This window comes from Elephantulus edwardii, unplaced genomic scaffold (assembly GCF_000299155.1).
Source record: "Elephantulus edwardii isolate Elephantulus edwardi_28Jun2011 unplaced genomic scaffold, EleEdw1.0 scaffold00021, whole genome shotgun sequence".
NCBI classification, from domain to species: domain Eukaryota; kingdom Metazoa; phylum Chordata; class Mammalia; order Macroscelidea; family Macroscelididae; genus Elephantulus; species Elephantulus edwardii.
The window spans coordinates 19,162,339-19,187,543 of NW_006399771.1; the positions used below are offsets into that span (position 1 = coordinate 19,162,339).

The 25,205-nt window shown below is 35.7% G+C and overlaps 1 protein-coding gene across 1 annotated transcript in view; it reads right to left on the reverse strand.

Moving 5' to 3' along the window:
- Positions 1 to 25,205, reverse strand: part of ZDHHC17 (zinc finger, DHHC-type containing 17) — a 102,288-nt gene that overhangs the window by 25,774 nt on the left and 51,309 nt on the right. Inside the window, exons 6-9 of the mRNA XM_006882587.1 lie at positions 24,755 to 24,899; positions 20,468 to 20,532; positions 19,455 to 19,617; positions 5,643 to 5,768 (exon numbers count right to left, since the gene is read on the reverse strand). Coding sequence (XP_006882649.1) covers positions 5,643 to 5,768; positions 19,455 to 19,617; positions 20,468 to 20,532; positions 24,755 to 24,899 — 499 coding nt within the window. The remainder of the gene's footprint in view (positions 1 to 5,642; positions 5,769 to 19,454; positions 19,618 to 20,467; positions 20,533 to 24,754; positions 24,900 to 25,205) is intronic.

Here is a 25,205-nt window from a genome sequence, read left to right on the forward strand (position 1 = left end):
GGAGGGTGGAGGGACAGCGCAGGAGGGGAAGACCCTCTATGAGATGGATTGATTCAGTGACTGGGGTAATCGGGATGGGTGTGTCAGAGGCAGTGCGAATGGCGCAGGATAGAGCAGGGTTTAGGGCTGTTGTGCATAGGGTCGCTATGAGTCACAAACGACTCGACAGCACATAACAACAACAACAACAAGCTGTAAGTTATGTACAGTAAAATTCTCAGTATACAGTAAAGAGCCCAAGTGGTATAGTGGTGAAGCATCTGAATCAACTGAAAAGGCTGGTAATTTTAACCCACTGAATACTCCTTTGGAGAAAGATGTAGCAACAGTCTGCTTCCGTGCACATTTACAGCCTTGGAAATCCTATGGAGCAGTTTACTTAGTGCTCCTATAGGGTCAGCACGAGTTGGAATTCAACTAGCCTGCAAGGGGTTTGAGCTTTTGTTTTAATGTGTAGTTCTCTGCGTTTTGAATAACATATATAGTCTAGTAACTAGCACCACTATCAAGATATATAGCAGTTATATGAACTCATGTAATCTCCACTTCTCTGTGCTCTGAGACCCAGTCCCTGCAACTACTGGTATAATTTCTGTTTCTACATCTTTGCCTTTAAGAAAGCAGACTTTTAAGTCTAGCTTTTTTCACTTGTTATTTATACTAGCTACTAACAAATTTTATTCCAACTCATAGCAATCTCAGGTGTTTTCAAGAATATGATCTTAGCAGGTTTCTAAAGCTCTCTTCTGAGGCATCTCTGGGTAGATTCAAAACAACTTTTCAACTAATAGTCAAGCACTCAAACAATACATTTGATATTCATGTTGGCTATATATACCAATCATTTGTTTAAGTAGTATTTAATTACACAGATGTATGTTTTGTATATGCATTCCAAAGATGAGGGAACAGAGTTATTTCTTGGTTTTGGTGATTACAAAAAAATTATAAACTATGCATTCAAGATTTTTGTGTGAACAAAAGTTCGTTTCACTTGGATAGATACCTGGAGGTAAAATTTCTGGGTTGGATACTTCCCTAAACTTTTTAAAAAGCTATGAGAAATTTATTTTCTCTAGCATTACGGAAATTCCCACACATGTTATAAATTTGTTAGTGAAAAGTTATACACCTATTTCTTAGAAATTGCCATTCAGTAAACTATTCCTAAATTATACTTTGCAAGTTGTGCTGGCAACCCAAAGGTTGTTGTTGTTATGTGTCATTGAGTCGCCTGCAACCCATAGTGACCCTATATACAGCAGCTCTGAAGCCTGCCCTGTCCTAAGACAGTCTTACTAATTCCGACAAACGCTCCCTCACTGCCCCATCACTATATCAATCCATCTCATCTGGGGTCTTCCTCTCCCGCCCTGTTCCTCCACCCTTCCAAGCATGATGTCCGTCTCCAAGGACTGGTCTCTCCTGGCTATGTGCCCAAAGTATGTGAGACGGGCTTCAAAATCCTAGCCTGCCAGTTGAAACTTGCTTTCACCCTCTCCAAGGTTCAAATAAATCAGCTAATCCATGAGAGAAAGATGGGCCATCTCTTCCTATTCAATAATCCACTGGAGGGTCAGCCATGAGTCACTTCCTACTCAACGACACACTAACAACAATTTGAGGTAAGTGAAAAGTCATATGCAGTTGTAAGAAATAATATTGAGGGATCCCAGGTATGCTTTCATCCAGGTCCCCTCAATGGTGGTGGTTGTGCTGCCAAGTACATCCCAACTCTTAATGACCCTATGTACAACAGCTCTGATCCCTGCTCTTTCCTGAACCAATTTCATTGTCTCTGACATACCTGTCCCTATTACCCCAGTCACTGAGTCAGTCCATCTCATCCTGGGTCTTTTTCTCTTACCATCTCTCCACCCTTCCAAGATGATATCCCTCTCCAAAAACTGGTCCCTAATTGCAACATGCCCAAAGTATGTCAGACAAAGCTTTAAAATCCTTGCCTCTAAAGAGCAGCCAGGTTTCATCCTCACCAGGAAGGATCTATTTGTTCTCTTAGTAGTCTATGGTATATTGAATATTCTTCTCCAGGAGCACAACTCAAAGGCATTGATTCTTCTTCTATTATCCTTAGTCACTGTCCAGCTCTCGGATGCATAGCAAGTAACTGTGAAGAACATGGCCTGGATCAGGCACATCTTAAGTCTCTAGACCGAAACTACTGCTCTTCAGTACTCTGGAGATCCCTGTCAGCAGACTTTCCCAATGCTATTCACCTTTTGATTTCCTGGCTGCTGATATTAAGAGTGCGGATTATGTGGAGCGAAGCAAGCTGAAGCTGTTAATCATAGTATCTTCTCAGTCTATCATGATGCTGTCGACTGGCCCAGTGGTGAGAATCTTTGTATTTTGATGTTGAGCTTCAATCCATCAGTGGTAGTATTCTTGTAAAATCTTAACACAGTATCAGAACCAGTATACTGACATTGATATAGGCAAGAATCAGAGTATTTCCATCACTACAAGGAACCTATTATGTTGCCCTTTTAGAGTCAACTTGTCTCCTACCCCATCCTTGCTTTCTTAATATCAGTTGTTAATTTGCTCTTCATTTTTAAGTTTTGTAATTTCAAGAATGGTAAGTAAATAGTCATACAGTTTACAACCCAATGAGATTGTCTTTTTTCACTCCAATTAATTCTCTAAGTATTAATTCAGGATGTTGCATGTATCAATAGTTCATTCCTTTTTTATTACTGAATAGTATTTTGTTTTATTAATGTACAATACATTTGACTTTACATATATACACAACTTTACATAATACATCACCTAAACTTTACAAAATAATTTTTATCTGACTATACACAATCCCGTAAATAGCTTGCTTCCAGAAACTCTATGAACCTGGAGAAAGGATGAAAGTCACGCACCCAAGTGTTGAGGACTTTCATTCATAGGGTCACTATGAGGACTTTCATTCATAGGGTCACTATGAGTTGCCTATGACTGGAATTTACACTACATTCAACAAGATGAAAAAATAGATTAATGGAATTTCCAAAGTAAAAAAAGACATTATTAAACTAATTACTATGAGGCGCTCTTGTGGCGTAGTTTGTAGTAAGTTGTCCTGCCAACCCAAAGCCACACATCTCCTACAGTGCAAATCTACCAACCGTTCTGATAGAGAAAGATGGGCAGTCTTTTCCTGTTACAACTTACAGCCTTAGAAAGCCAATGAAACGCCACTATGAGTTGAAGAAAATGTGTTTTTTGAGAATTACTATGAGACATTATTCATTTTTCACTTGAGCAAAACAGCTCTGAATGTTATAGAATAAAGCACAATCAAAATAAACAAATCATTTCCTATATTGCATCTTATAGTCAAAGTAGGAATACATAAATATGATTAGTCGTGAAGAAAGGTAAATTTATAAATCATAAATCTAATCGTTCCAATGTCTGGCAGAACAAAGTATTTTTCAATTCATTAAAAGAGTCTGAATGTCTGCAAATAAATATGGCACTGCTTTCCCTTTGTCATTTGTGTTTCTGTCCTAACAAAAGATCAGTGCTGACTATAGTAACACAAATAATATTCCCACTAGCAGTCTGAAGAAAATATATGTAAGTCAAAGCTTAGTGTCGGTGAAGTTATGATTTAACAAGTTGGTAGATAGACTACTATTATGTTTATAAAGGAAATATCAAGTCAAAAGATTTCCCTTTTGTGGAAAATGTTCAAGGAATCTACACTGTACAAATTCTTATTTTTAGGTAATTGGGCTAATGTTCTTGTTGTTGTTGAAGTGTCATCAAGTCATAGACGCTCATAGAGACCCTATGAATGAAAGACCTGAGCACTTGTATAACTTTCATCGTTTCTCCTTATTCATAGAGTTTCTGGAGGCAATCTATTTCTGAAGTGGATTCCACTCCTGCTTCAGAGCTTGTTTTAATCAGGGGGCTCCACCAAACACTGTCCACCATAACCATTATCACATTTGACACATCAGTGTCACAGTGTTTAGTATCACAGCAACACAAGTTACCTCTACACAGCAAATGGACAGACCAGTGCTATATCACTTAGAAGAATGTTATAGTCACAGTTAAAAATTAATACATACAGTAATATTTTAATTGGCTTTCCTTAGAGATTTCAAGAATACAGGTTTTTCAGTCTCTTTGAAATAAATTACAGAGAAAAGGAGATGAAGACAAGGAGTATTTTTAGGAAACTGACATTGTTCTGTATGATATCATAATGGTAGATACAAAACCTGTCATTTGTCAAAACTCATTTTGACTGTATAATAGAAAATGAATCTAAATGTAAACTATAAACTTTTATCAATAGTTAATAATGATCTATCAATATTAGTCTATCAGTTGTGACAAAGCACCAAACAAGAGAATAATGATGATGATAATAATAATAATAATAATAGGAGAAACACTATAGAGAAGAAGAAACTCCATGTTCTATATAAAGTTTTCTAGAAATTAAAATGGTTCTAAAAAAAGCAAATTAATTTAAGAAGTTACAATGCATCACCAAAACCCAGAAAGCATAATTAATTAGGACTAGAGTTTTAGGTAGCTAAACAAGGCAAATTAGGATAACACTTTTAAATTATTTATAATATTAACAAAAGCATCTATCAAGAGAAACTTTTATTTTTATCCACTACTTATAAACGGTCATCTGAATGAATGAAGCAAAATTTCCATCAACAACGTGTGGAACTTTCATATGGCATAGTCTGCAAAGAGCTGTCCCTCTCTGGCAGTTTGAATCCACCAAGGGCTCTGTGGGAGAAAGATGGACCGTCTCCTCCTGTGCTATTCACAACCTCTGAAAACACTGGGAGGTCAGCTATGTGTCAATTCAAAAGCGAAAACCACGAGTTTTAATTCTCTAACAGCCCAAGTAGGGAACAAAGCATCCTGAGAAACTGCTGTGTACCTTTATCTTATTCTGGGTGAAGTACTGTTATTAAAATGGCATTAATGAATGACTAAATTAAAAATGATAAATATACAGAAAGTACAGCCATAAAGAATAACATCTAATATACAGATCCTATCTGTTTTTGTGATGGAAAACTTGACAAACAGGTATCGGTGATGGTTTGCACATGATAAACTAATTTGTATAAATGAATCTAAATGTAAAAAAAGCATTGACTTGGCAAATGTGGTATTATTAATAGTTTACAACTTTTGTAAATAATGTGAAACAAAGAAACAAACAAAAAGTTATTTAGGCAGTCTCCAAGTTATGAATGAGATCTGTTCCTAAGTACATCTGTAACAATTCTTCGTGGCTTCCAACTGGATCTATTCAGTTCAAGCATGGCTGAGGAATCATTAGCTGAACAAGACTAGGGTTTTTAAGTTCTGATGAACTGCAAAGACAGCCAGAACAAGAAAAATTTTAAGTTGAAGCCTTGCTAGAATCTTAAACCTCCTGCCTGCACATAGGCAGCATATGTGTTGCATGGTATATCTTAATTTGTTTGTTATTCTAGCAGTACCAAGCTTAATATGCCAAACTGCAAAATCTAAGGTCAGATCCCATTTCACTTCATAAGCAATGATAAAACTTGCTTAAAGGACAAATAAGTCATAAGTTTGTAACTGTTTACTGCAATCTTCAGTTATGGGTTTACCTTATCAGCTTTTAGCTTTCTAAGGAAAGATGGATTGTCATATCCTTTTGCTTGCCTTGCTTCTTGTAAATGGTTGATCATCCACACATTTTTTCTTTGCTTTGCCAAATCAAGTGCTGATTCACCCTGATAATATAAGTAAGAGAAACTTAGATATAAAAGATTATTGTAGTTACTAGCTTTTAAAACATTTCTATAAATACAGTAAGATTATAGAATTAGTTCACTGACATTACCATTTTGACAGATGACAAAGTTAATTCCTCAGATAATCTAAATCATAACTTATTATGCATTTTGTTTTCCCATTCCAAAAATCAGAAAATGTATTAATTTTTCATTCTCTAGATTCTATTTTTGCTTGAATTTTGAATCAGAGAGCAAATCAAAAAGTAGGTATTTTAGTCCTTGCTGGATCACAGGATATCTTTAAGTTTATCTTTAGGCATTCAAATTATTTGAGTAGTAATTACTACTATGAAACATCTTCCTATAATGCTTAACTATTACAAGTTTGTTTAATTTCTGTGATGATAAACCTTAAGAAAATAATAAGAAGATAAAGAAAAGTGAACTTCTACAACTCTGAGTGTTGGATTGATATTTTTGACCTATCTCAAACTCATTTACCCCTCCAGAATTCCCGAAAAGAGTCAAGTAACAGAAAGTAGTGAAACTCAAAGTTATATAATCCTATTTAAGCCCAAGAAAAAAGAATGCAAGACAGTGTAAATGAAATGGATTAAACAGCAGGTGAAAGGGAAATAAGAAATAAGACTTTTTACTTGAGATCTGTTTCTTTTTACCATGACTAATTTAAAATCTTCCTTGCAAATTGGTTAACATCTATATTTCCATCAAATTTGTTATGATTTCTTTACTTCTTTAACTAGAAAAAGAACCCTGGTGGAGCAGTGTGTAAAGTGCAGTATTGCTAACTGAAAGGGTGGCAATTTAAATGCACCAGCCTCTGCACCAGAGAAAGACAGGCAGTCTCATCCTATAAAGATCTACAGACTCAGATGCTCGATGAAGAGTTGCCAGAGACAGAACAAACTCAATAGCAGTGGGTTTGGTTTTACTTTAAAAGAGAAGAGTGAAACTTAAAATGTCTGTCAACATTTCAGAAACGTAAATTAAGTAATCAATTCAGGATATTCAAAACTGCTTAAAAAAGAAAACACACTGAAATTTTATTTCACAAAATTCAGTGAAAAGAACCAAAGAATAAGGAATTTGATGTGCCATATTTGTACGGTATAATTTTTTATAAAGGATGGAGTCCCGTTTTATTTTTATAAATTTAAAATAAAAACAAACAACAAAATAAAACATACCACCAACAACAGCAATGACTGTCAATAGCAACAACAAAAAGTGGAAATAACCAACCCTTTTGTAAAAATACGAATGGTATTTAAAAAAGAATTGGCTAATCTAGCAGTCTGCCACAAACAGGTTTATTTACTATAAAATATCTCCTGATCTACTCCAAAATTGTATAGCCTAAGTTGTCAGAACCAGCTAATTATTCCAAACTATAAAGATTACCTGCATAAAAGCAATCCCTTTGGGTAACAACTCCCATTGAATATCCTGCTGTTGCCTCGGTCCAGCTGAGCATCCCTTCCACTAGAGGGCCATGTGACACCTAAGGATTGCCTAGATAAAAAGATTGAGGGAGCTTTTAAGAAATCTTTCAACTACTTCTCTAGTCATCTGACTACATGTGTATAGTTCTTTTATCCATCTGGCAAAATAAGCACACAATTCATCTGAAGAAATATACTAAAATCAAAGTTCCAAATCAAATATCTATTGGATTACTCCATGTATCAGTCAAAATAATAAATAACAACAATAACAACAGGAGTCTACATGGAGTATTTCATTGACTATGTAACTGGTAATAAATTTTTAAAAAATTTTAGTTAGAAGCAGAGCTAGGGTAAAAGATCACTTAAAAGTTGTGTCTAACTAACAAAAACTCTTCCTTAAAGACAGACCATTTAGGTCTATGACATAAGAAATAATGGAAACTATTTTCTGAAAACAGTTTCTCAGCTTATTTAAAGAAAATATGTGATAGTCATTTACTTCTCTATATATTAATAACAAAACTCAGTAATTTTACATTCTGCACAAGTTAAATTTACTTTTGATATAATAAAGAAAAATCTTACGAATATATAGGTAGCACTAATAGAAACTAATGTGCCCCCAAGTACAATTCAATTTGTCAAATTACTTGTAAAAGATCATGAAATGAGATCCTATCATAAAGGCCAAAATCTCCCCCCTTCATACTCCAAATCATTTATTTGGAAAAACTGTTGTTATTTAACAACAACAAAAGATATGTATGTATTCTATGTATCTATTATCTAGGACAGTGATTCTTGGACTCTTTTGAATCATATCTAATAGAAGCCACTAAAGTGATTATCTCCCACAGAGAAGTGCCAATAAATGTAAACTTTTTTTAAAGTATTTCAGGGGTCTAAGGTACCACTCCCCTAAGCAAAAACTCTCTAGTAGATTCTAGTTTAAGAATTAATACCCTAAGGTATTCTAAGGAGTTTTGTGCACTATAAATGGTTACAGTTTAGATGTTACCTGAAAGTTTGGAGATTTGAATCCACCTGACCTACCACAGGGGCCTACTTCCAACAATTAGAAACTGAAAAGCAGAAGGAGCACAGTTCTATTTTGACACACACGACAGTTATACCCTGAGACAAGTGCTAGAGATAGCTCAAGCCTGACATATGGAATTGTCATGAGTGAGACTCGGAGGTAAATGGTTTGGATTCTTCCAAAGATCCAAAGAGTCATCTTAAAAAGCTACATATTATTGAATGTCAACCAGGATTCAAAGGAAGTTCTATCTTATTTTTATGGCACAAGATAGGGCTAGGTTTTGATATGTTATTCCAGGGATTGCTATGAGTAGTCATAGTCAACTCGATGGCACCTAACATTATCATCTTTCTTTGATTAAAAAATAATTATTTGTTACTTGAATTACTAATTTATAAGGGTAAGTCTCTAGATAGACTTCTAAGAAGTTTAAGTCTAATCTGTTTTAGAAAATAGCTATTTGAGAACAGTACAGGTTAGTATGAAGGCAGACCTAAAAAATCTGTTTCTGAAATGTTACAGCTTTGAAAACCCCCCCAGAATAGTTCTACTTTGAATACATGGGGTTGTCATGAATTGACTCTAAGGAAACTAACAAAAACACTAACTTCATAATGATTATAAAACAAAATTTATTAACACATAGGACTTTCACGGGTCAAAAGTCATATGATTTTCTCTTAAGTTTTAAAATAAAAATTGGATAAATTTATCTGGATAAATGCACTTTATTGGTCACATTTCTAGATAAATAATCAAAGTTTTCTTTCCTTTTTTAAAAGTGAACTTTTCTCTTTGAAAATTTGCAGTCATTTATCAGTATATCTGACATTCCACAAGATTAAGAGGCACCAACTAACATGACTAAAGTCATTCATATTTTATCCCCTGAAAAAATATAAATCAGAGCCTCATTAAACAATCATTGCCAGTTACTCAAACCAAAAGCCCAAGTCAACAATGATGTTTCTTTTCACCCCATATCTAAACTACCCATTATATTCTACTCTAACAATCAACTCTAAACCCATTCATTTCCATCAATATATATGTTTACTATCTTAACCTAAACTATTGTCATTTGCACCATTTTTTATAACCGTGTAAGTGTTCTCTGTCCTTTGTTTTCTTTTTGATGTATTCTACACACAGTAACCAAAGCAATCTTTTAAAAATACTTAAAACAAAAAGTAGATTATAAGAACACAAAGCTCTTCATCTTAGTCTTTCATGATCTGGCAGCTGCCTCTCTCGGTGATCCCTCCCTTTGTACTTCAAACACAGCAAGCTTAGTCACATCTAGGGTCTCGCATTTGCAGTTTCCTTGGCATAAAAAGTTTCTCCCCACATAACTATGCATAACTGACTCCTCCTCATCATGCAAGTCATAAAAGAAATGTGACCCCCCCCCCCAAGCTACTCTCATCTACAATGAAGGTAAGACATACTTGAAATTATTTAAATTGTATTGAACTTGTGTTATTAATGTTTTTTGTAAGTTCAAGAAGCACAACAGGCTAAAATGGTCCTCTAAGTCCTCTACGAGTGTATATTTTCCTGTAGTGGTTTGATTTTTTCCCCCCTTCCTCTCTCATTTATATTTGTCCACATCCTCAATAGAATGCAAGCTCTGAGAAGTTGATCAAACATGCAATCAAGATGCATTGATAATAATGGGCGACTGGAACGTAAAAGTTGGGAACAGGGAAGAAGGATCAGTAGCTGGAAAACACAGGCTCGGTGAGAGAAATGAGGCTGGAGATAGAATGATAAGAGTTCTGCACATTCAATGATTTATTCATTGCAAATACCTTCTATAAGAAACATAAACACAGACTATACACATGGATCTCACCTGATGGAATGCACAGAAATCAAACAGATTACATTTGTGTAAAGATTCAGTGGAGAAGCTCAATGTCAGCAGTGAAAACCGGGCCAGGTGCTGATTGTGGGACAGACCACCAACTACTCATATGCAAGTTCAAGCTGAAGTTGAGGAAAATTAAATAAAGTCCACAGAACCAAAATTTGATCTTAAGTCTATCCCACTCGAATTTCAAAACCATCTCAGGAACAGGTTTGAAGCCTTGAGCACCAATGAGCGTAGGCCAAACGAGCTCTGGGAGAATATCAAGAAAACCGTCCATGAAGAATGCAAAAGATCATTACGAAGGCTGAAAAAGAAGAAAAGACCAAGATGGATGTCAGATGAGACTCTGAATATTGCATTAGAGCACCAAGAAGCCAAAGCTAAAGGAAGAAATCAAAGAGCTAAACAGAAAATTTCAAAAGGCAGTCCGGGATGACAAAGCAAGATACTATAATGAAATGTGCAGAGAGCTGTAGTCAGAAAATCAAAAGAGATGAACTCGCTCAGTGTTTCTTAAGCTGAAGGAGCTGAAAAACAAATTCAAGCCACGGGTGGCAACACTTAAGGATACTTTGGGTAGAATGTTAAATAATCTAGGAAATATAAAGAGAAGATGGAAGGAATACACAGAGTCACTGTATCAGAAGGAATTGGCTGACACAGAAGAATTTCATGAAATGACATATGCGCAAGAGCCTACAGTGATGAAGGAGGAAGTTCAAATTGCTCTGAAGGAATTGGCAAAAAACAAGGCTCCAGGAGTTGACGGCATACCAACTGACATATTTCAACAGACACAGCCCTGGATGTGCTCACTAAGTTGTGCCAAGAAATCTGGAGAACAGCTAGCTGCCCACTGACTGGAAAAGATCGATATTTGTTCCCATTCCAAAGAAAGGTGACCTAACAAGAGTGCGGAAATTTTCGAACAATATCATTAATATGACATGCAAGCAAGATTCTGCTGAAAATTATCCAAAATGTTTGGAACAATATGTCAACAAAGAACTGCCAGATGTACAGGCTGGATTTAGAAAAGGTACTAGGGACATTATAGCTAATGTTAGATGGATCTTGGCAGAAAGCAAAGAATAGCAGAAGAATGTCTATTTGTGCTTCACTGACTATGCAAAGGCTTTTGACTGTGTGGATCACAACAAGCTGTGGCTAACTCTGAGAAGAATGGGAATCCCAGAACATGTGATTGTGCTAATGTGAAACCTATACTTGGGCCAAGAGGCAGTAGTCAGAACAGAGAAAGGAGACACCACATGGTTCAAAATCAAGAAGGGGGTCTATCAGGGATGTATTCTGTCTCCATACTTTTTCAATCTGTATGCAGAACAGATCATCCAAGACACTGGGCTGTACAAAGAGGAATGTGGCATCAGGATTGGTGGAAGAGTCATCAACAACCTGCATTATGCAAATGACATAATCCTGCTTGCTGAAACTGAGGAGGACCTGAAGCACTTGCTGCAGAAGATCAAGGACTGCAGCCTCCTATATGGATTGAAGCTCAACATCAAGAAAATAAAGATTCTCACCACTGGGCCACCTGGCAGCATCAGTATGGACAGTGAAGAGATTGAGATAGTTAACAGTTTTCGTTTACTTGGCTCCACAATCAACACTCTTGGTAACAGCAGCCAGGAAATCAAGAGATGAATTGTATTGGGAAAGTCGGCTGTGAGGGACCTCTCAAGAGTACTGAAGAGCAATGATGTCAGGCTGGAGAATAAGGTGCGCCTGATCTGGGCTATAGTCTTCGCAATTACATGCTATGCATCAGAGAGTTGGACAGTGAATAGGGTTGACAGAAAAAGAATTGATGCCTTTGAGCTTTGGTGCTAGAGAAGAGTGTTGAATATATCATGTACTACAAGGAGAACAAACAGGTTTGTCCTGGAGAAGGTGAAGACGGAATGCTCCTTGGAGTCAAGGATTCTGAAGCTTCATCTGACATACTTTGGGCATGTTGCAAGGAGGGACTGGTCCTTGGAGCGGGACATCATGTTTGGCAGAGTGGAGGGGCAGCGAAGGAGAGGAATACCTTCGATGAGATGGATCAATTCTGTGACTGGAGCAGTGAGAATAAGTGCGTTTGAGATGGCTAGGTTGGCACAGGATAGAACATCATTTAGAGCTCTTGTACATAGGTTTGCTGAGTCGTAAACGACTGAATGGCACATAACAACACATCCCTTCAACACTGCTGACCCCATGCTGTTGTTAAGTGCTGTCAAGTATGACTCAAAGTGACCCTATTAACTAACAACAGATCTGAACCCCATTGTATCCTGTGCCATCTTCATCATCTCTGACACATTTGAGTCCACTGCTGCAGTCACTATGTCAATCCACCAGGTTGAGGGTCTTCCTCTCTTTCACTGTCCCTCCATCTTCGACAGCACTGAACAAATATTGACTTCACAGCACTGAACAAGTATTTCTTAAAAAATTGAGTGATTAAAAAAATAGATAAAAGAAAAAAACTGGCCTCCATTACTGCATTTCCACAATGTTTTTGAAAACTTATAGGAATATTTTTCCTATAATATAATAATATTTTCCTATATAGCCAAACTGATCCTATGTTACTAGAATTCTGCATATTAAGATACGCAAGTGTATAATAGAAAATGCACCTGGTTCTGATTTAATACTTTCATCTGTATTTTTTTAAAAAACTAAAAAGACATTTTTAAAGCTAACCTATTTGTTTTCCTATATGAATTAAAAGAGGGTGTTCTGATAGTCTAACAGTAAGAAGCTGTGTTGCAATCTTACCAAGTGGCTCAAATCCAACAGATGCTCTGTGAAAGGACAGGCACTTTCCTTCCATGTGATCTACTGCCTCTGAAAACCCACTGGTGGATCAGCTATGGGATGGTTCCAACTCAACGGCATACAACAACAACAACATGGATAAAAAGAGGAATCCCAGAAGTACAATGGTTCAAGTGTTCAGCTGCTAAATAAGAGTCCATCATTTTAATTCCCCAAGCCACACACCTTGACAGAAAGCCATGACAGTCTGCCTTTACTATGATGCACAGTGCTGGGAACACTAAGAGCAGTTCTACTCTGTTCTAGAAGATTATTATGGGTTAGAACTCTACTGCAGTGAGTTTTTGGTGGAGGAAAGGACACTTCCTCAAAGAGTTCAAACGTTACCTAAGCATGTTAAGTAATTGTCCAGACTTTGATTTCCCTTCTAAAAAATGTTAGAAAGTCTTCTTAGAGGCTACTAGGTAATTAAACCTAAAATAATTTTGTCAATAGTCAAATTATAAGCATATGTGTCAACGTGAGGAAGATACAATTACATTGGTAAAAACAACGTGACTAGAAAACACAAATAAAAAGGAATTTAAACAAAAACTCTACATTCAATGATGAACTTAGTTATTTGGCATATTAGAGCTCTGCTGTGTATAGAGAGAAGAATGAAACTATCCCAGTTAAATGAAGCTACCTTTCACTTGAAACGACTGTGGTATTCAAATTTACAAAACATGAGTAACACAATTTAAATACCATTTAACTAATTTTAAACATCTCTTACCTTCATTTTTCTAATACTCACCATAGATTACTTCTACTAAATCTAGTTTAAAATCTTAAGTTTTAAGAGAAGGAACTCTAATAGAGAAATCCATAAAACTAGTAAAAGTTGATGTAATGGAATATAAATCTTTATTATTTATTTGAAAAGGTATTAATTTACAAAGCACATATCAAATGCCTACAAAGTATGACAAAAAGAAGTTCCTTAAAGCATCATATAGATATAGAAAAATGTTTTTAATATCTGAGTATGTTTATGACTAGATTAAAAAAGAACTGAGAACTGCCGTTACCCCGTTTAGGAAGCTCTGCTTAGTGGTAAGGAACTGTGCTACCTGTTTAAAGGCTGTTGTTAGGCACCACTGAGTCGAGTACAACCAATAGCAACCCTATGAACCACACATCTAAACCCTGTTCTATCCTGTACCATCCTCATACTTCCTGACACATGACACACTGTGGCAGTCACTATCTCAATCCACCTGGTCAAGGGTCTTCCCCTCCTTCACTGACCCTCTACCTTTCCGAGCATCATGTTCCTCTCCAAGAAAAAGCCCCTCCTAGCAATATGCCTGAGGTATGTGAGATGAAGCCTCATCACCTTTGCCTCTGAAGTGCATTCTGGCTGCACCCTCTCCAACACATATTTTTGTTTGTGCTTTTGGCACTCCATGGAATGTTCAGCACTCTTCTCCAACACCACAGCTCAAAGGCATCAATTCTTCTTCTCTCCTCCTTATTCACTGTCCAGCTTTCAGATGCACAGCAAATGATCAGAAAAACTATGGCCTGAATCTGATACACCTTAGTCTTCAAACTGACATTATTATTCCTCAGTAATTTGGAGAGGTCCCTAATTGCAGACTTTCCCAGTCCCATGATTATCCTGAGTGCTGATATTAAGGGTGTTAAATGTGGATCCAAGTAAGATGAAGTTGTTGACAGTTTCAATGTTCTCTCCATCTATCATGATATTACTTATCACTCTGGTAGTTAAGACTCTGTTTTCTTAACATTGAGATGCAATCCGTATTGAAGGCTGTATTTTTTTTTTTATCTTCTGCAACAAGTGCTTCAAGTCCTCCTTACCTAATTTAGCAAGAAAGGTTGTATCATCTGCACAACGCAGGTTACTGATGAATCTTCCTCCAATCCTGATGACACATTCCTCTTCAGAGTCCAGCTTCTCGAATACTTTGCTCAGCACACAGTTTAAATAGATAGGGAGAGAGAATACAACCCTTACATACTCCCTTCTTAATTGACTTACCATCTAACTTGTCAGTTTGTTGTGTCTGTATTAGTTAGGTACAGCACTTGGCTGTCAGTCTGGTGTACTGAGTGAGATAACTTGCAGGTTGCTGTGATACTAGAAGCTATGCCACTAATATGTCAAATACCGCAAGGGTTACCCAGGTTATGGTAGAGCTCCCAGATTAAGACAGACTAAGATGCAGGATTGGCCATCCACTTGTTAAATAACAGACTTCTGAAAGCCCTATGAACAGTAGAGAAACACAAAGGTTTTTATGTGCCATTGAGTCACCTGTGATTCATAGTGATCCTATGCACAAATGCCTTGAAAACTGTTCTATCCTGTGCCAACTTTACTGTCTCTTACACACCTACCCTCATTACCCCATCATGGTATCAATCCATCTCATCAGTGGTCTCCCTCTTTCTCCATCCCTCCATCCTTCCAAGCATGATGTCCCTCTTTGCAACATGCCCAAAGTATGTCAGATGAGGCCTCAGAATCCTTGGCTCCAAGGAGCAGCCTGGCTTCATCCTCTCTAGGACAAATCTGCTTGTTCTCCTGGCACTTCATGGTATATTCAACACTCTTCTCCAGTACCAAACTCAAAGGCATCAACTCTCTATCATCCCTAGTCAGTGTCTAGCTTTCTGACACATAGCAAGCAATTGCAAAGACTATGGCCTGGATCATGTGCATCTTAGTCTACAGACGACACCGCTGCTCTTCAGTACTCTAGAGAGGTCCTGGAGAGCCGACTTCCCCAATGCAATCCATCTCTTGATTTCCTGGCTGCTGGTAACTAACAGTGGTGATTGTGGAGCCAAGCAAACTAAAGACATTAATAATCTCAATCTCTTCACTATCCATCATAAGTTGGTAACCGGTGCAGTGGCAAGAATCTTTGCTTTCTTGATGTTGAGCTTCAATCCAAGGTTGCAATCCTTGATCTTCTGCAATAAGCGCTTCAGGTCCTCAGTTTCAGCAAGCAGGTTGTGTCATCTGAATGTTGCAGGTTGTTGATAAATCTTCCTCCAATCCTTATGACACATTCCTCCTTATATAGCCCAGCTTCCTAGGTGATCTGCTCTGCATGTAAATTAAAAAGGTTTGGAGACACTACATCCCTGGCAGACACCCTTCCCAATTCTGAACCACGCAGTGTCTCCTTCCTCTGTTCTGAAGACTGCCTCCTTGACCAAGTATAGGTTTCACATAAGCACAATCAAATGATCTGGGATGTCCATTTTTCTCAGAATCGGCCACGGTTTGTTGTGATCCACACAGTCAAATGCCTTTGTTTAGACACTCCTCTGGTACTCTCTGCTTTTAGCCAAGATCCATCTGACATTAGCTATAATATCCCTAGTGCCACAGCCTCTTCTAAACCCAGCCTGCACTTAAGGCAGTTATCTGTTGATGTACTGTGCCAGTCATTTTGTATAATCTTCAGCAGACTCTTGCTTGCATGTTATATTAATAATATTGTTCGATAATTTCTGCACTCTGTACTTTTTTTTTGATGGGGACATCTCTTCCAGTCAGTTGGCCAGGTGACTGTTGTCCAGATTTCTTGGCACAACTTAGTGAGCACATCCAGGGTAGCATCTGTTTGTTGAATTATGTCAACTGGTATACCATCAATTCCTGGAGCCTTGTTTTTTGCCAATTCTTTCAGGGAAGCTTGAACTTATTCATCACCACAGGCTCTTGTTTATACATTTCATTAAATTCTTCAGTGTCAGCCAATTCTTTTTGGTACAGTGACTGTATACTCCATATTCCTTTACTGCATCTTGGATCATTTAATATTCTGCCCAAAGCACGCTTAAGTATTGCAACTCACGGCTTAAATTTGTTCTTTTAATTCCTTCAGCTTAAGAAATGCTGAGCGAGTTTGGCCCTTTTGATTTTCTGACTCCAGCTCTTTGCATATTTCACTGTAATACTTTGTCTTCCCGAGCTGGCCTTTGAAATCTTCTATTCAGCTCCTTAATTTCTTGACTTCTTCTCTTTACTTTGGCTTCTCGGCGCTCTAGTGCAATATTCAGAATCTTGTCTGACATTCACCTTAGTCTTTTCTTCCTCTTCTGCCTTTGTAATAACCTTTTGCATTCTTCATGGATAACAGTCTTAATATCCTCCCACAGCAAACACAAAGGTATGCAGTTCAAATCTACCAACTGCTTCATTGGAGAAAGATAGGCAATCTCCTTTTGTATGATTTACTGCCTCTGAAAACCTGCTGGAGGGTCAGCTACTCTGATTCTGTGTAAACAACAGCTACTCTGACTCGATGGTAAACAACAAGAAGTCATCTTGTTCTGATTATTTAGTCTTGATGTCATTTCATTATACTGATAATTGTTTTTGGCAGAAAATCCATTAAGACTCATCTGCCCAACAGAGACTGGCTCTAATTTTTAAATAATATAACTTTAAACATGTTTATGTATACTTGGCACATGATTACTCTAAGAATGGCTCTAGAAGCAAAGAAAGGTGAACATAACAAAGAAATTTAGGTTAATTATGATGCAATTAAATGAATCTTTTCTTCTTTTAGGAATACTGTTCTTGTTTTAACCAAATGCTCCTTTCTTAGGTTTTAGGGCATTGGTATTAGGATAAATTAACTAATCCAAATGTTATGAGTATGTTTTGGAAAAGGAAAATTTTTGCTCACCAATTTGTGAAGTCATAGAGATAGACAGTGGTAGAGTTATGACAAGCATCTTGTATAAAATTCAAGCTATGGAAACTTTCATCAGTCAACAAATACTTGGTGTACATAATGTGTCAGGTTCTAGAATACACTGACTTTCTCCTTTCCCTATGCTTATTAGCAAATATTCCAATCACTCTGAGGTAGAACAAAGACTTAATTTAAAAAAAAAAGAAGGGGGGGGGACCTCCACAACAATGTGGTTTCATTAATTTCTTAAAAGTTTCAATATTAGATATTTTAAAGTAGATAGAACTCTCCATTTCTAAAGATTGAGTGTGACCCTAATATCCTTCATGTAAATAGTCTAATCTATCTTACACAACTTTAATCTCTATAAAAATTAATTAGAGAAAGAATATTCATGAAAATATAACAGATGCCCTGATCCAGCAAGTGATAACCTACTTTTTGATTGGCTGTTTCAGATTATTAAATGACTTGACTTTCCTTCATACTAGCACAGATACTTTTAAGAAATGTGACTGAAAAAAACACTCTGAATTAGGCAAGATTAAAAAATATTTTTCAGCGAGCACAAAGTTCTTTTATGAATGTACATTACTGAAAGATGCTGTTTAAAAGTTTGTTGTTTCAGGATCTTTAACATGTTGCCACAAATGACAGTTAATACATTGAAAAAAAAGGGGGTTTCTAAGTACAGCAGTCAATTTAAAAGCGTGCGGCAATGTGTTAAAACTGTTGCTGAAATACATGCTGCAACCGGGATGTTTTAAAAACGAGAATAGCTATTTAAGAATACCAACGGATCTTCTATTTGCAGTTAACTTTTTGTACCAAGAAGATCCATATACACAAATTCAACCAAATTTTTTAAAAAGTATTTGAGGTTGGGAAAAAGATTTCTGAAAAACAGAAGCATAAAGTGCAATTTACATATCACTGGTGGTCTAGCCCAAGTCCATCTCCAGTGGTTTGAATCCACCAGTGGTTCTACAGGAGAAAGATGGGCATTCTCTTACTAAGATTTAACAGCCTCAGAACCCCAATGGAAGGGTGTAAGGAATGAGAACTGACTTTGCTTTGTTTTATTATATATTGCATTAGGTATTAGGAGTAATAGAGATAATTTGAACTATAACTGGAAGATCCGCATCAGTTATTACACAATTATATATACAGATCTCAGCATTTGCAGATTTGGTATTTGTGGAGGTCCTGGAATCAATCCGACCTGTTCACCAAGGATAGCTGTATTCATCTCCATATAAGGCTCAGATGAAAGTATTAATTCCTCAATGTAATTTCACAGATTTTTCCTAGATTAGTTCAGCATTTACGGGAAAGCTGTTCTATAAAATAATAATGTGTTTATCACATTTAAATAACTTGATCTTTAAAATCAAGACAAAAGAATGAACAAGATCTCAAGATTTATTATATATAATGTAGTTTAACTACAAATAAATTAAACTTGTGATTCTCTGAAAGTATCTTGAAGAAACCAGAAAAATGGTTCTCTGCTTTTACAAAAATACAGATTACAGAATTTAACTTTAAAAAGCCAATTAATAATCCATGAATGAAAATGTCACTATAATCTGAAAAGTACTTCACTGTTACACAATGGAGTACAAATCTAGTCTTCGAAAGCAAATTTTTTTTTGCTGAATAGGTGAAATGGACTAGAAGTTTCACCTAACTTTGAAAATCTGCACATATCTAAGTTTTGCTAACAAATTCCTATCTTGGAACCTGCATTTCCCATAATAAAAAGGATTTATGTACCTTGATATTCTGAGCATCCACATTAGCTCCAGCTTCCAGAAGAAGACTAATGACTGTAGTGTTTCCTGCTAGCACTGCCCAATGCAGAGCAGTGTTTTTGTGATACTTGTCACCAAGGTTAACTGAAACATTGAATGTTAAAAGCAATCTAGTTGGATCCACACTGAAAAGGAAAAAAACAAACAAAAAAACAACAACAACAATCCTAGTTTCAATTATAGAAATAATTACAGATACTAAACCAATTATAACTACACTCTCATCTCATTTTGGAACACTTCTATCTTAACCTACTGAAAAATATTATAGTTAATATGAAATTAGATTCTAAGATGAAATATTATTTATATACGCTACATCACATAAGGTAACATGGTCATAAAGGATGGCATACTTGGCATCAACATTTTTTATTTCTGATCTAAGAATCTACATCATTAATTCTTATACCAATAAATAATATTAAAATTCTTACTTAAATCTAGCTTGTTCCAAAATAGGGAGCTCTGATGACATAGTCTATAGAGAATTGCCCTGCTGACCCAAATTCTGTACCTCCCAGGCAGTTCAAATCCACCAGCTGCTCTGAGGGAAAAAGATGAGCAATTTCTTCCTATGCAATTTACAGCTTCCTGAAAATCCGCTGGAGGGTCAGCTATAAGTTGATTCCAACTTGAGATGGCAATGAAAATTCTTTGCTCCAAAATTATTTAAGAAAACTTACTGATACTATTTTTTTCAATATGCAAATCATAAAAAATTGTAATTATTTTGAAGATAACCCTGTCTTCCATTCTTAGAAAAAGTTTAGAAAACTAATAGACCAAAGACACTAAAATTACTAAGGCACAGAAGCACACCAGAGAACATAAACAGGTGATTTATATTATATACTAAACATTGATAGTAACATCTATAAATATTAGTAAAGTATTAACTAGCTAATTTTCCTTATCCTCTAATTTTCTAAGTGTGTAAATGACCCAAATAAATAGTTTATAATGGTCACATACCTATGTGTTCTATACGCTGCCCACATTAAAGGAGTCATTCCATTCTGATCCATCATATCTACATCCTGACAGAATAAAAAGGAAAAATTCATACAATGAAAATGTGTAAGTTCCTAACAAATTTACTTCAAAAAAGAAACTTCATTTAATTATTAAAGGGAAGTCAATAGTCTACTACTTAGTCAAAAGTGGCTCATTATTTTATCACTAAATATTTTAAATAGTTCATATACACACAATGATTTATTTATATACATACAATATTGTTTTTCTTTTAAAGTGTTTTAATCTTTTTTTTAGAGGTCTGCACTTAAGACCAACTTTGATCTTTAAGCTACAATGTGATTAAAGTCACTGAAAAACATACGGACTCATAGTAAAGAAAATCAAAACTGTTTCTTTCTAGGCATTTCAAAACAACAACAAAAAAGCCCTTTTTTTAGTAAGCTCAAAAATAAACAAAAAAGGGTCATTCTCTGTGTTTTAGACATGCACATTTTTTAATTTGGTAATTCTGCAAACTTTGGGATAACAAAGCAAACCCTTCCCTTACTCCCTACTTTTTCTTTAATTCATTATTTTCATATGTACTACAATGCCTCTTAGTAAACTATCTATAATTGTGACTTCTTGATTTTCAGTTCTACAAATTCTTTTTAAAAAGATGAGAATTTCTCTACCTCTCTGTATCACACTTCAATAATAAATATGTACTATTTCTCCATTCGTCCTCTCAGATTATAACTCTGGTTATACAAATATTCGATATTCACATTATTATAAATATGTATGAATATTATTCTTAGCCAAACTATGATAACTTCCCCCTCCTATGGAACTTTTTGCTTTCTGTGAAAATTTTTCTCTCTCTTTTGTTTAGTTCAGATTCACCAATGGCTCTGTGGGGAAAATATGGGCTATCTCTCGCCTAGGAAACCTGAGTGGGGGTCCCTCAAAGTCAGAACCAACTGGATGACAGAGTCATACAATATATATGCTATCTTTTTTTAAAGCAGTAATGTAACTTTAAAAAAATTATTTTTGAAGTGACAGTTTCACAGTTTCTTTTATGAGAAATAATAGATATGATTTCATTTTACTTTCACTGTTCTGGTTTCAGGAAAACTCAAAATTAAAGTATCTAATTAAAACAAAAAATGTAAATTCATATGGTTTCTTTTTTTCTTCATAGTTGTGAATATGATTATCTTTTAAAAGGTATTTTAAAAATTCTATAAATAAAGTGAAAACTGCATTCCACATGTCTGCAGTTGGGTTTTTTGTGTTGTTTATTTTTTTTTTAAAAAAAAAAAAAGGAAAATTCAGCTTTCTTTCTCTGGGTCAGAGGTTGAAACTTGATATTTCTTTCAAAATAAAGGTACTCCCTACTGGGAAAAATAATTAACAAGCCCAGATCAATTTTATGAGAATTCTATGGTCATCAGGGCTTCACAATTTTTAGCATTATTCTTTTTCTCACTGAAAACTATACAAAAGAACTGATAGTGAACAGAAAATATATTTAACAGTATAACTAAAATAAATCATGATCAACAGACTGACAAAGCTGTGTGGAAACATTACATATCCTATGCAAAACCATAACCAGGGCTAAATCAACTCTAACTCTCAGCAACCCAGTAAAACAGAGCAGAAATGACCCATAGAGTTTACAAGGTTCTGATCTTTACAGAAGCAGACTGTCACATCCTGCTTCCACGGAGCTGCTGGTAGCTTTGAACTGCTATTGTTTAGCCAGTCCTTTCTGCTATATGCTCTAAGCATATAATATTGTCACAAGTAGAACTGATTAAGAATATATACTTATTTCTTCATATGTAACAGCTATCAATAAAAGGATATTAAAGTTTAAAAATCAATAGTAATTCAATCCAATTCATAATAACAAAGTTAACACTGAGAAAAATTATGAAAAGTCACATTATAAAATACAGCAATGGGAAGGAGAAAATGAAAATATGCTAACTTTATGAATGCTTGGAAATGGAAATGTTGCAATGTGCCACTGAGTCAGATCCTATCATGAAAACTTTGTCCATTTCTTCTCTTATGGAGTTGCAGGTGGATTTGAACCACCTGGCTTTGGGTGGGCAGCTCAGCTCCTTACCCATTAGGCCGTCAAAGCTCCTTAATTTGGAATAGGAACTGACAAAATGTAAACAGAGATGTGATTGAAGCAAAAGAGGGAATGTTGTGCAAATACCTCATGAAAGAATATGTCAAGAAACAATGGTGAGAACAAAAGATTTGTGGCCAACAGCCTGCCTGACTTGATCAAGAAACTGCAAGGAAATCCTTTAAAGTGAGTAAGTGAAGTGGGAGAAAACAGCTCTGGAACCCACCCAAAGTAAAATGTAATATGCAATGGAGAAGTGCCTCTGAATGAATATATGCTAAAGGAAGTTATCTTGAACAGTGGGGAAGAGGTGTTACCTCCTTTTCAATTTCATATTCCAATAAGCCTGAACATTTTACACTAAGAACAAGTTATTTCTGAAAGCATACAAAATTTATTCATGGAAAATACAACATGTATCAGTCACTGATCATAATGTGATTTTTTTTTATAAAGGCCACTCGGTCAGAAATCCTTGCTCTTTGACACTTTATAACCTAGATATTATGCCAGAGAAGTCTACAATAATCATCTAAACCCCAAAAGAAGTTAACAAAAAGACTATGAAAACATAAAAAATATTTTCATTCTCAGATAAAAAAAAAAAACACAGAAAAAGAGTGTGCATTATAAATGTATATCCACAATACAGAAGCCACTAGAGGCTCTGCCATATGTTACAGGCACTACCCAATGCTGCATTTACTTAATGTCACAAATACAAAACAACGATCTCATGCAGATGCCACCTTTGTCTGCTTCTCACTTAACAGGGTCTCTTGAACTTCATGTATGTACTAAACAAATCAACACAGTAAACCTATACCTGCACCAGGGCCTTCTACCTTAAAAATAGAAAGATTAAACTGAAGAGAAGCAAGACTTAAAAAAATCCCAAAACTAGTACCATGACTGCTGCTACAAAATATACTTATCACGTCATATTATATCCATAGCAATGGTCAATGCACAACCAAGATAAGGGGAAAAGTTTTATGACAACCAATGAAGTTGTTGTTGTTAGGTGCCACTGAATCAAGTACAACACACAGTGACTCTATGAACAAAAGATCTGAACCCTGTCCTTCTTGTGTCATCCTCACATTGCCTGACACACTAGATCCCACTGCAGCAGTCACTATGTCAGTTCATCTAGTCTACCTCTCCTTTACTGATCCTCCACCTTTCTGAGCATCAGGTCCTAGCAAGATGCCCAAAGTATGTGAGATGAAGCCTCATCATCTTTGCCTCCCAAGAGCACTCTGGCTGCACCTTTTCCAACACATACTTCGCTTATTCTTTTGGCCATCCATGCAATGTTCAGTGCTCTTCTCCAACATCACAGCTCAAAGGCATCAATTCTTCTGTCCTCCTTATTCATTGTCTAGCTCGCAAATCTATAGCAAGTGATCGAAAAGACCAAGGCCTGAATCTGACACACCTTAGTACTCAAAATGACATCATTACTTCTCAATAATTTGGAGAGGTCTCGAACTACAGACTTTACCAGTGCAATACATTTTCTGATTTTGTGACTGATGGTATCAAGGGTGTTAAGTATAGATCCAAATAAAATGAAGTTTCTGACAGTTTCAATCTTTTCTCCATACTGAATACAGCCTCATTATGGGTTGCTTCTCAATGTCAAGAAGACAAATGTTAACACAGGCAACACTGTGACAGATGGAGAAAAGACTGAAAGCAGGGAGTAGCAGCATTATTTGAGACAGCAAAAACTGAGAAACAGCTTTAAAAATTATCATCTTCAAGAAGTAATTAATATAAAAAAACAGTAAATGACTTCAGAATATGTTTAGATGAATTCAGATAAGTAAAAAATGGTGGTTAAGTGACAAAAGAGATACTTAAGATTATTTTCCTAATTTTCGAGGGTCATTTCTATTATTCTCAGACAAAACTTATAATCATGACTATCTTTCTTATTTTTATGTTAAATGAACTAAATTAGTTTATCAAACTGTTACATCAATAACTGTTGACATCAAACTAACTATATACTTATTTATTGTCATGATATAAAAAAATTACTACTTAAATATCACCAGGTTATACATGTAGCCCCAATGATATAAGGGACTTAAACCATGAAGAGTATCTAACTGAATTCCACACTAATTGTGATATTTTACCTGCCCTTTTGCTATGAGATAAGCAACAATTGAGGTATGTCCAAACTGAGCAGCCAGATGAATGCAGCTACATCCTTCTCCATCAATTAATGAAGGATCTGCACCATATTTCATTAGTTGCACAACCATGGAAAGATGGCCTTGTCTAAAACATAGAAGAATGAACACTTACATTTATAAAGTTATTTCAAACAGGACAATATAGAGAGAGCTTTTATAATTAGGAGAATGGTAGAAAAGATTATAAAAACAGCTTTTAAAGATATTTTAAAATAATTATATGTCAAGGTATATTTAAATTTTTATAGTTCTTAAAAGTCTTAACTAAAGAAACATTTTCTGGCAATTTATGGAGACACTAGAAACTGCCTTAATGTGATCATAATTTAAATAATAAAATTATTCATTCTATTTCAATATGATCTCAATAGTCTCATGTAGAGGTTAGCTT